At 44.0% G+C, this 12958-nt stretch overlaps 1 protein-coding gene across 3 annotated transcripts in view; it reads right to left on the bottom strand.

Moving 5' to 3' along the window:
• Positions 1-46: 46 nt before the first annotated feature.
• Positions 47-12958, bottom strand: part of rufy2 (RUN and FYVE domain containing 2) — a 93308-nt gene continuing 80396 nt past the window's right edge. For 2 of the 3 annotated variants that reach the window (XM_043712253.2, XM_043712251.2), the window contains 2 exons: positions 6465-6542; positions 47-2281 (listed from right to left, as the gene is read on the bottom strand). In XM_043712253.2, the coding sequence (XP_043568188.2) occupies positions 2141-2281; positions 6465-6542 (219 nt within the window). In that variant the 3' untranslated portion in view covers positions 47-2140. The remainder of the gene's footprint in view (positions 2282-6464; positions 6543-12958) is intronic. The other variant, XM_043712252.2, reaches the window with a different exon arrangement.

Genomic DNA, 12958 nt, shown 5'->3' with positions numbered 1-12958 from the left:
ACTTGAGCATAGCAGTTTCTACTGTACCCAACTAAGATGTGTGCTGCTGCCAAATTCACCAATCTTCTTTAATTCCGAAAAAGCTAATACTTGAACATGTTGCTCTTGTTTACAGACATTTCCTGGACTAAATATCTAGCCAGCAAGCATAACAAAGTGATGTTGTGAGCCTGGCTTTTTAAAATTGGTTGCTAGTTTAATTTTTGGCACACTGAATTGCTTAAATGCCCCCTGTTGAACATTGTTCTAAAATTTGCAAATGTAGTCAGTGATGTGCTGTTTGATACTGGAATGTAAGGTCTATGTTTTATCACACCAGCACTGAATCATGATGCATTATCCTAACCAAAGAAACACAAACGTACTGAGTTGACTGCACCATTCTGCTAGCAAAAAGAGGGGGGAAAAGTAAGAATATATGATAAATCTTTACAATCTGGTTTAGCTTTAATTGGCACAAATTTTAGGAATTGATGAAAGGTTGCAGGGAGTGAGGAATTTCATCTGAATGTGGAAGGGCTAGAGATGACAACTTAGAGGTTGAGGCTGAATGGTAATATGAAATATCAATTGAAGGATTAGTTATGATAGGTTTTTTCCCCAACTGCCCCTTAATTTTAAAGCCTGTTCTAAGTAATTAGAACCAGATACTTTTACAGTATAGCATATGATTCAATTATGGATTCTAATTGCAAAGTGGGTCAGTTAAGAAAAAAAGTTGCACAGCTGTGGAGAACAAGTGCTGCTTTTAGAGACTTGCACAGATATCAGCCTAAAGGAGACTGATCAATTATCCTGCTCACAGGTTTGAGAATTTCTAATACGTATTCCTGTGAAGAGCAGTTTAGTTGTGAAAGCAGTATTCCTGCTGGATTTCAGATCAAATATTGTAGTTAATTAGCTAATATGCTTTTAGAGTTGACAGTTGTAAAGGGTTTTCTAGTGGATTTCTTCACAATCTGTTCTGTGCATTTTCTTTCTTGCCCATTATTTAACATTCCAAAATCAAAGTCAATGCAAACAAATTGGATTAGAATCCAAGTTCTCAGCCTCTGTTTACTCAAACATATCTCAACTTTCTTGGTTCAAGTGGAGTAATGGTTTTTGCTATATATGTCATGTGGTCAGATCACAACCAGCAAAAACTCACCTTTGCCTTCAGTCTGTACTTGGAAAACTAGTGGTGTTGTGTATTTTTTTCATGACCCTTTTTTTGAACAGGCAGATTTTAATATAAAATCACTTGCCACAACATTAATACACACATCACTTTCCACTTATACCGTGATGTTAAACAATCAAATGAATCCAGAAGTTAAGAAATATTCTACCCCATTACCTGTGCCTCAGTGCAGTCTGAAAGGCAGTTTGACTTCTCAAGCAAACACTGAATTAGTGATTTAAATACAGTAATTACTCTGTTAAATGAAAATTATTGCAGACTGCTGCTTGGAATTGAGTGTCAGTCTGTTTTGGAGGAGTGCAGCACTGCCCAATAACTTGAAGTATACTGGTATAAAACTATTAAACCATCTATAAAACAAACTCAAATACAGGAATGTTGATCATTGCAAGCCCAAGAAGAACTATTACATTAAATATGTCAGATGTACATATCATCTCATCATGGTGGTCTCTTGCAGTGTCTAGGCAGCATCCCCAGGTCACAGATTAGAGCCAGAGGAGCAAACGAGAATACAGTACAGTTCCCCAACAACTCCATCTTGCTCACACCAGCACCTTAAAATTCAAAACATATATGACCACCATCTCCATCCTCAGGTTATGTGAGAAACTGAATGAAACAACCGGGGGGGGGGGGGGGGGGGGAGAGAGAAAGAGAGAGACCTGGCACGAGTTGCTATTTACTGACAGCAACATAATTCTCCATTTCAATTTTCTCATGGATAGGAGAACATCCAGTATTTGTTTGTACTTCACTAGAGGTGAAAGAGGTTCCATTAATAATGCTTGGTTGTTTTTAGCAGGTCAGTTTACAACAGTTTACACAAAAACAACAGCTCTGCCTACTTATTATTAGTTGCACAGCATTTCTGATGGGAAGTGACAGGCATTTGTAGGAAAAAAGTTATCTAAAAATGCAAATTCTGTCTAGCAGCACAAGGTTGGGCCTGGAAGTTCACGTGGTGGAGGAACATCGTTGTAAGAGCAATGCATGGCAGGTGTCACACACACGCACAGGTTTTGGTGAAGAAGGTAGAGGGAGCTCATTGTCGGAGCAGGCGTTGCAGAAGATTTCCCCACAGTTTCTGCAGTGATGCTAAAGTTAGGATAAAGACAAATCACATTAATAGTGTTACAATTACATACTGAATATACATTAAGAAATCAAAGCTTTCACCTCATCAGCAACATTTCAATGATGGCTTTAACATGAAAAAACATCCCAAATGACATTTTATGTATTAAGCAGCAAACAGTTCGAAAAGTGTGGTCAGATAACAGTGGTTTAGGTACAGTATTTTAGGGATAGATTGTGTTCAATCAACCATACTGTATAGAATGGTGGGGTAGGTTCAACTGGACCACTCCTGATTCTATTTTCTGAATGCTGTACCCATATAAATTTACAGAGATGGTGAGATTGAGGGAGGAAATTCATATATTTAGGGCTTTTAGTAGTGGTTGTGGCAGGAATTAGCAATGGATCAGAGGCCAGGATTTGAAGGAAGCAGAATTAGTGTAAGACTGCAGCATATTGTAGAGGTAAAAGGAAATATGACTGTGTTCAAATTGTAAAATGAAGATAATTTTACATTTTAGAGCAATAGGTCAGCCAGATCAGAGATGTTAGGTGAAGAGGGCTGATATCGCAGAATTTGGTTGAGCTGAAATTTAGAAGATGGAGTTGGAAGGGCACTATTGAAATAGTTCAAAGCATTAATGAGGGGTTCAACAGCAGCTGATGTAATACAGAGTTGGCAATGTGGTCGTATTGGATGATTATAACATATGAAAGTGCAAGTTCATCTCAGCATCAAATATGACAATGTTAATTCAACCTCAGGCAATTTCCAAGAGTTGCATGGAGTCAACTGGTAGGGAGTGGAGCTTATGATGGGAGCGAGAGATAAAGTGACTTCAGTTTTGACAAAAATTAGTTGAATATTTTTACAAAACCAATCTAATGTCAGACAAATCACAGATACTATCATGGATGAAATGCTGGGGTCTCTTATGTGACATGTGGAAAGGGAAGTGATTACTAATTATATCGATTTATAACATTGATAATGGCGGTTTCAGAATTTAGGTGGGGAGGGGAACAATTGAAGGGATTCAAAAGAAAGTCTCAGATAAGATCGATACAGATTCCAGAACTTGAGAGAATGGGGAGACAACATTGCTGGAGTAGAACTTCCTAAACTTCCAGTTACATTCCTCAGGCTAGAAAACTGAAAGCAGGAGTGGAATCTGCTGCGAGCTTTTGCTGGAACTAACTGTCTACATTTGGAGTGGACTTGCAGCATCCACAGTTCTTTGATTTTCTTTAGTTTAAGGTACAGGGAAGTGCTGAGGAATGTGCCAAGTCAGAACACAAACCTCAGGCAGTGCCAACACAAGGAGGTTGGAACACTAGTGGGAATAAACTGCAGCATGACAAATATTTCTAAAACAAGTCCCTGAACTACAAAGTTGAACAAGAATTTCGAATTAATCTTAAATTGTATGACTTGAGTATCTAGGAAGCATTCTTCACAAGGCAACAAGCACTTTTGCCATTTCTTATTCTCAAAGCAAATACAATTTGCTAATGCAGGAAACTGTTGTATCAAGTACTTCCAGGACAGGTACAGTATAGGATTAGGATAAAGTAAAGCTTTCTCTACACTGACCCCATCAAACACTCCCAGGACAGGGACAATAATGAGTTACAGTAAAGCAAAACCACAACTACACTGTTCCCAACAAACACCCCCAGGACTGCGATAGCACAAGGCCAGATGCAGAGTAAACTTCCCTCCACATCAAACACATACCTCGACAGTATGGGGTTAGAGTTCTCTCTATTCTTGAAAGTAAATCTTCCTCTACTCTTAAACTGAAACTAAAGCTCCCACTACACATCCCATCAAACATTCTTTGGGCATCCTGCAACCAGCAACTGAGCAAAGCTCACCCCCCACTTTAAACTCAAAGTAAAGCTCTCTATTCTAAGCTGAAACTAAACTCACACTGCATTGCCCCCAACAAACACTTGCAATGCAGGTACAGCATGGAATCAGACACAAAACAAAGGTTCTTTCACGCAATCCCCTTTGAACACTCACCGGACACACTCAATTTGGGGTAAGTACCAAGTTAAGAACAGATTTCCACTGTGCATTCACTCAATGGGATGTATTTTTCTGCAGTTGGTTCACAACAGGTTTCATCAACCCGACTGCATTTGACCAAAGTTGAAAATTCATCCTGTCTGAAGTGAGAGCAACACTATTTGATGAAATTATTTACAGGACCAGGAAGGAAGCCATCCAATTTCCTAAGCCTGCATATAAACTGGATCATTCCTGAACTATATCGTGACTGCAACAACCCACCTTGGTTTGCTAAATCTGAATACCTTCACCCACAAAACATTATCAAGTTTGGTTTTGAAATGTCCAATTGCTCCTGCCTCAGCATGTTTTGGTGGTCACAAAGTGGATAGGAAATTCTAGGTGTCTGCTTTGAGCAGAAAATGACTTATGAATGACCTCGCTCTCAGAGTCATAGAGATGTACAGCATGGAAACAGACCCTTCGGTCCAACCCATCCATGCCAACCAGATATCCCAACCCAATCTTGTCTCACCTGCCAGCACCCGGCCCATATCCCTCCAAACCCTTCCTATTCATATACCCATCCAAATGCCTCTTAAATGTTGTAATTGTACCAGCCTCCACCAAATCCTCTGGCAGCTCATTCCATACACATACCACTCTGCGTGAAAAAGTTGCCCTTAAGTCTCTTTTATATCTTTCCCCTCTCACCCTAAACCTATGCCCTCTAGTTTAGGACTTCCTGACCCCAGGGAAAGACTTTGCCTATTTACCCTAAACATGCCCCTCAATTTTGTAAACCTCTATAAGGTCACCCCTCAGCCTCCGACGCAAAAATGCTGGAAATAGCAGTGACAAAAGGATGCGGGAGGAAGTGTGTGATAGGGCAGAAGAGATTATGTTACAGAAGAGCTGGTAGTGCAGCATGGTCAAAAAGAGTGGTAATACAACGAGTAAAGCAACAAAAGATATCTACACATGGTATAAATAACAATGAATAGCTGCTGTCTGAAAGTGAAATGAGATTTTAAAAAAAGCAAAGAGAAGGGAAACAGAAAACAGGACAGGACAGTACAATCTAAAATTGAATTTAACACAGTCCAGAAGGCTCTAAGTGGCAAAGGTTAGCATGCCTTCAAGTTTTATTGCTACACTGGAGCAAGCGGAGGATAGGGAGATCAGAGTGGGAGCACAGCAGAGATTAAAATGACAAGTCAGCAGAAGCCCAGATTCCCACTGAGCAGGAGTGCCCTACACATCACTTTGATCTTCCACCATGGAGACCAGAGTGAACAGTACACAAACGAAAAATGTGTACTTATAACATTATTTCACACGGGTCTCATATAGTAGGAAGGAGGCAAAAGATTACATTGCAAACTTAAATGGGAAGGAGCAATGGGGAGGGGTGGGAGTGTAGAGGGGCTTATAGACAGGACAAGGGTGTCACAAGAGGAGCATTCTCTTCAGAACATTGATGGGAAGATACACTTGGCAGTAACATTGCACTAAAGGTGGCAAGGAAAATGACAGGATTATCTGTTGCATAAGGAGGCTGGGTGGGGAAGAGGAGGGTGAGGGGAATCCTCTCGTGGTTCTGGGAAGGTCACAAATCAGAAATGGAAAACAGAGTACGTTTATTGAGGTGGAGTGGAACGCCTCAGTTCAGGCACAGAGACACCATCTTAAAAGTGTCGTTATGAAAGGTTTCCTCATCAGAATAGATGTGAGGGAAGACAGAATTAATTGAAAACTTCACAAGGTTAGGAAATGAAATCAAGGTAATGAGTCAATGAGTTGGTAGGCAATTGCCAGAAATTGAAAAGGAGGAGGGAAGAGTCAGAGATGGAACATGTGGAGCAGAGGTTTAAGTATGAAATAAGATTCCTGATGAAGGACTTTTGCCCGAAACGTCGATTTTACTGCTCCTTGGATGCTGCCTGAACTGCTGTGCTCTTCCAGCACCACTAATCCAGAATCTGGTTTCCAGCATCTACAGTCATTGTTTTTACCTAATGAAACCTTCCAGTTCAGGGCAAGAACAGGAAGCAGCACAAGTACAATGAAACATTTTGTTTTTATTTTGGATTTCCAGTATCCAGTAATTTGATGTAATTTTGAAGTTGGGCCTACTCCTTCCACTCTCTTCCACCACCGGAACTTTATCAATGTGTCATTTACCTTCCTTGTAGAGATGGAAAATTCCCTTTCACACAGTTTACAGCTAGTAGCATCCCTGTCTTTCAGCCACACCAAACCCTGGGGATCAGAGAAACAACATACAAGTTAGATGAGACCTGACTGAAAGCAATCTGTTTCTGCTACAGGTTGTAAAGTAAATGAAGTGGCACCACTGACCAGTGGCTGAAGACCTTGTCCAGTGAAAGAGCAAAGCACGTAAACTAGCAGGTTGTATTGTAAAGATATGTTTTATACATAACTCACTCAAAGTGAAATACAGTGAAGACTACCTCACTTTCAATGTATATAATGCTGCAGGAAGGTACCTGATGTTAGGGAAATCAATAAGGATTCTAGTTGGACAGTTTTTTTGGGGGGATGGGGATCTGGTGCAGAGAGAAAATTAGGGATTGTGGAAGTTAATTTTGACACATTGGAATTTGATAGCTTGAAAGATTATTCAGAAAGCCATGGAGTTTCTAGTTGGGATCTCTTGATTAATTCTGTGCTCAGTGATTGCTCACTCACTGTGCTTACCAACTAGAATGCTAGGCAAACCCTCCAGCCCACCCCACTGCTTTGTTCAGAGATGCCATTATAAACCTCCAGATTTATTTTTTTGAAACCGCCAAATCACACATGTTACTAGTTTAAAAAGAACAATTATCAAGCATTAGCTGCCAGAAGCAATTAATCTGTAGCAATTATCAGAGAGGGGAGAGAAAGGGGAGGAACTGAACTAAAAGAGTTGGAGAGGGAAAAACACTAATGTTATCTCAACTTATTTGCCTCCAAACTACTCAAAATTAATAATTAATAAATTAATAACTGAAATTGAATAATTTCTTAGTAATACAGAAACTTCAACATTCCAAAGGGTGACAAAAAAATCATGTTGTCATCTAGCACTCAACAGAACTGGGACACAGAAAGGGAACAAATTTACAGCGTGAGAACAGCAATCTGATTACCCACACAAAGCAGGTACTTTAGGCGAATATATGCAACATTTGCAAGTGAAACACACTTTTAGTCTATAAGCAGTGCTAGGCACTAAGCTCTGAAAGTATGGGTTAGCTGAGCACAATAAGCATTCTGCCCATTCAGTCAAAGCACGAGCTGTTGTCACGGCCTGCCAATCTTTGGGATATATAGCATTATACCAGCACAGAAAATAACGTATGCATACATCACACCTTTTTAATAAAAACTTATGAAGATGACCAATCCCCACTTGTATTTGCCATGGTAGTACCCTGAGCAGAGTGTACCTGTCTAATTGGGGGTAAATCAGCAAACATTGACAGTTGACAAGTTTTATTGCATTTCTACATAGTCTATGGGCCAACTAATTAGCATTCTCTTCCTAGAAAATATTGCCTCCTTTTCAATTTTGGTTTATTTACCTGTCCTGATATAAGCTTTATGACTTTGTGTCTCTCTTTAGCAATGTTCAAATAGAGATACTTTCCCTCCACCTTGCCTCGCTCTCAGATAAGTTCTCAATCTCATGCTAAAAGTGGCAACTGAAACAAACTCATAATTCAGTTCATGTTTAAAAACTAAACTGAAAATATATTATGGTGATTAAATCAGTAACAATCAAATAATGACAACATGTAATCAGGTTACTGTACCACAAAGCTAGAGGGAGTGAAGTCCTCAGCTTTGACTCCAGAACACAGACTGTTCCAGCAGATCCTGCTGACTACCACTCCCTCACCCTTCTCAATTGATGAGCGAGCACTGTCCTGTGTTAAACACAAATGGATGAATACTTTTAGACAAGGACACAGAATAGACTCTGGATGGGATTGTTCATTGTCCAATTACCATGAATGGCTTGGCACTATCAGAGCTGACCAAGTTGGCTACAGACCCATTCTAAAACAGTTATTGCAAGAGGAAAAACCTATTTCATCCTCACCAATCTCCCACGATAGTATTAGCAGCAGTGACTTCACACAGGCAAAGTCACATCTTCATAATGAGGGCACCTCCACATATTGTGTGGGACTACCACCATGTCAAACAATAATAGATTTACAATGATCCCAACAGTTAAAAGCTAGATATCCATGGGCTACTGCAGGCCTCACCAACAGAATTGCACATCAATAACCTCTTGGTTCAACATTTTGCCCATTCTACTGTGGTTCAATGAAGAGTACAGGAAGAGCAGCACCAGAAATACCTAAAAAACACATGCCATCCCAATAAAGTGACATAACGTGATTGATATTTCTGTCTATCTCACAATCAATAAATCAGATTAATTGTCTCAGTCTTATCGTCTAGTCGAGTGTTGGACAATTATTGGGAGGAGACAGCTTCACGAACATTTCCATCCCTAAACACGGGAGGTCAGCCAGTAGTGCTGAGTGAATGGACTTCACTCAAATTGTGGCAAGGCTTACATGACATGACAGGCTACAAAGTGAAGTCAAACAGAACTGTGGGCAACAATACATCCTTACCCGATGAGCTCATGTATTCTATGTTCGCTTTGAACAGAAGATCAGTAAAATTGTCACTTGTCCCAACAGCCTTGGAAGCACCTGTGCCTACAGTCACCACCACAGACAGTACGTTGGCCTTCTTAAGAGTGAACCCACAGAAAGCGACTGGTCCGAATGGAGTCCGTGGCTGCACACTCAGATCCTGTACAGGCCAGGCAGTGGGAGTATTCACGGACATCTTTAACTTCATCTTACTTTGATCTGAAATCCCCACTTGCTTCAAGATGACCATCATCATCCCAGTACAAAAGAAAAATCATGCAAAATGCCTCAATGATTACCACCCAGTGGCTCTGTCCTCCATAATTATGAAGTGTTTGAGAGCATAGTCATGGCTCACATCAGTTCTAGCCTATCAGACTGCGTGGATCCTTTGCAATTCGCCTACCGGTGCAACAGGTTCACAGCAGATGCCAACTCCTTGGCCCTACATTCATCCCTGGAACATCTGGATAACAAGGAGACCTGTGGCAGTCTCCTAAATTTATTGACTACAGCTCCGCCTTCAACACCATAATTCCAAACTCAGATCTAGGTCGTGGCTCCTCCACTGTATAAGTGGATCCTTGACTTCCTGACCCATAGACCAGTCAGTAAGGACAAGCGACAATAATCCTCAACACCCAGTGCCTCGAAACACTGCGGACTCAGTCCCCTACTATACTCCTTATACACCCGTGACCTTGTGGCCAAATTCCACCCCAACTCCATTCACCAGTTTGCTGACAACACCACTGTAGGTCAGATCTCAAACAATGATGAAATAGAGTTGTAGGAGAGAGTTTGAGTGCTTAGAAGCATGGTGTAAAGACAAGAATCTCTCCAACAAAGAAGCAGCTGGGCAATGACTTCAGAAAGTAGAGTGGAGAGCATGCCCCTGTCTGTATTAATGCTGCTGAGGTGGAGATGGTCCAGAGCATAAAGTTCCTGGGAGTGATGATCACCAGTCTGTCCTGGTCCACGTTCATCAAAACAACTGTTAATAAAGCAAAAACAATGCCCCTACTTCCTCAGGAGGTTAAGGAAATTCAACATTTCCATAAAAAGACATTTACCAATTTTTAATAGGATTCTTTCTGTGGTGTCTCTATCTGGATGCATCACAGTGTGGTATGGCAACTGCTCTTTCCAAGGCCACAAGAAACTACAGAGCCGTGAACAATCACAATTCAACACACAAACCGGTCTTCCATCCAATGACTCCATCTACACTACCCGCTGCCTCAGGGAAGCAACCATTATCAAAAATACCTCTCACCCCGGTTATATTCTCTTCCATCCTCTTTCATCAGGCATAAGTTTGAATACAAGTTCGAACAGATTCTCTGTCACTGCCATCAGACTTTTGAACAGATGTTAATGTCAATCTCTCTCACTCTCCAACTTCTCTGCAGTATTAACACTGCATTCTGTTCTTCTCATGATGCACTTTGTACGGCACCATTTGCCTGTCTGGCATGCAAAACACCACTTTTCTCTGAATCCTGGTACATGTAACAACAATAAATCAAATCATAAATTGAGAGATGCACAAATAAACCAGATACATCAAGGGCCTTGGGACCTGACAACATCCCAGCTGTAATGCTGGAGACTATTTCCCCCCCTAAACAAGGGCAGCAGATACCTGGGAGCACCACTGCCCTTGTTCCATTCAAAATGCACACTATTCTGACTTGGAACTGTATCGCTAATTTATCACAGTCACTGGGATAATATTTTGGAAGTCACTCCCTAACAGCACTGTGAACGTATCTACACCAGACAGACACTCAATTACACCTTCTCCAGAACAATTAGGAGTGGGGCAATGGATGCTGCCCCAGTCAGTGACACCCACATCTTTGAGCAAATATATAAGGCAAACAGAATTGGGCCTTGGATACAAGATTCTCCACCGATACCCCAGGGTTTAAATGATGACCTCAAAAATACCCGTAACCATCTCCTTTTAAACTAGGCATGACTCCAATCAGTCGAGAGTTTTGCCTCGATTCCCAATTATGTTGGCTTCGTCAACTCATTTCTAGATTGAGCTTTTCTGACCGTATTTGAACCAAAACTGTAATGAGATCACGATTTGAGGGATCTTTGTGAAGTTCAGAAAATAGTATGGTTAATGTCACTTTCATTCCATTTGCTGAGTACAGAGGAACATTGATTATCCGAATACCAATTATCCAACAATCGGATTATCCGAAGGAGATCTCAAAGTCCCGATAGAAACATTACATCAAAGACGTGTTTCCAACAGGGAACACTTCTTTTGTTTACAGTGATTAAACAGGTACCATCTCCAAATGACTGACCTCCCGCCCTCCCCACACTTTTCTTGGAGTTCTATACAGGGGTGTTGCAAATGTGGAACTTGTCAAAAGGTTGCAGTAAAAGGTGGGGGGGGGGGGGGCTCCGCGCGGACGGTGCTGCGTGTGTGGGACGGTACTGCGTGTGTGTGTGTGGGGGGGGGGGGCTGCGTGTGTGTGTGGGGAGCTGCGCATGTGGGGCTGTGTGTGTGTGTGTGTGGGGCCGAGGGGGGGGGGCCCCCGAGGGTGGGGACGCAGGGGGGGGGCCCGAGTGTGTGTGTGTGGGGCTGTGTGTGTGTGTGTGGGGCTGTGTGTGTGTGTGTGGGGCTGTGTGTGTGTGTGTGGGGCTGTGTGTGTGTGTGTGGGGCTGTGTGTGTGTGTGTGTGGGGCTGTGTGTGTGTGTGTGGGGCTGTGTGTGTGTGTGTGGGGCTGTGTGTGTGTGTGGGGCTGTGTGTGTGTGTGGGGCTGTGTGTGTGTGTGGGGCTGTGTGTGTGTGTGGGGCTGTGTGTGTGTGTGGGGCTGTGTGTGTGTGTGTGGGGCTGTGTGTGTGTGTGTGGGGCTGTGTGTGTGTGTGTGGGGCTGTGTGTGTGTGTGTGGGGCTGTGTGTGTGTGTGTGGGGCTGTGTGTGTGGGGCTGTGTGTGTGGGGCTGTGTGTGTGGGGCTGTGTGTGTGGGGCTGTGTGTGTGGGGCTGTGTGTGTGGGGCTGTGTGTGTGGGGCTGTGTGTGTGGGGCTGTGTGTGTGGCTGTGTGTGTGTGTGTGTGGGGCTGTGTGTGTGTGTGTGTGTGGGGGGGGCTGTGTGTGTGTGTGTGTGGGGGGGGCTGTGTGTGTGTGTGTGTGGGGGGCTGTGTGTGTGTGTGTGTGGGGGGGGGCTGTGTGTGTGTGTGTGTGGGGGGGCTGTGTGTGTGTGTGTGGGGGGGGGCTGTGTGTGTGTGTGTGTGGGGGGGGCTGTGTGTGTGTGTGTGTGTGGGGGGGGCTGTGTGTGTGTGTGTGTGGGGGGGGCTGTGTGTGTGTGTGTGTGTGGGGGGCTGTGTGTGTGTGTGTGTGTGGGGCTGTGTGTGTGTGTGTGTGTGGGGGGCTGTGTGTGTGTGTGTGTGTGTGGGGCTGTGTGTGTGTGTGTGTGTGTGGGGCTGTGTGTGTGTGTGTGTGTGAGGCTGTGTGTGTGTGTGTGGGGGGCTGTGTGTGGGGCTGTGTGTGTGTGGGTGGGGGGCTGTGTGTGTGTGGGTGGGGGGCTGTGTGTGTGTGGGGGGGGGCTGTGTGTGTGTGGGGGGGGGCTGTGTGTGTGTGGGGGGGGGCTGTGTGTGTGTGGGGGGGGGCTGTGTGTGTGTGGGGGGGGGCTGTGTGTGTGTGGGGGGGGGGCTGTGTGTGTGTGGGGGGGGGCTGTGTGTGTGTGGGGGGGGGCTGTGTGTGTGTGGGGGGGGGCTGTGTGTGTGTGGGGGGGGGCTGTGTGTGTGTGGGGGGGGGCTGTGTGTGTGTGGGGGGGGGCTGTGTGTGTGTGGGGGGGGGCTGTGTGTGTGTGGGGGGGGGCTGTGTGTGTGGGGGGGGGGCTGTGTGTGTGGGGGGGGCTGTGTGTGTGGGGGGGGGGCTGTGTGTGTGGGGGGGGGGCTGTGTGTGTGGGGGGGGGCTGTGTGTGTGGGGGGGGGCTGTGTGTGTGGGGGGGGGCTGTGTGTGTGG

The sequence above is a fragment of the Chiloscyllium plagiosum genome, unplaced genomic scaffold, assembly GCF_037043375.1.
Source record: "Chiloscyllium plagiosum isolate Xiang-an unplaced genomic scaffold, Cpla_swu_hap1 HiC_scaffold_22, whole genome shotgun sequence".
NCBI classification, from domain to species: Eukaryota; Metazoa; Chordata; class Chondrichthyes; order Orectolobiformes; family Hemiscylliidae; genus Chiloscyllium; species Chiloscyllium plagiosum.
The sequence above is the reverse complement of the archived record's forward strand: the minus strand, read 5'-3'. Positions and strand labels throughout refer to the sequence as shown.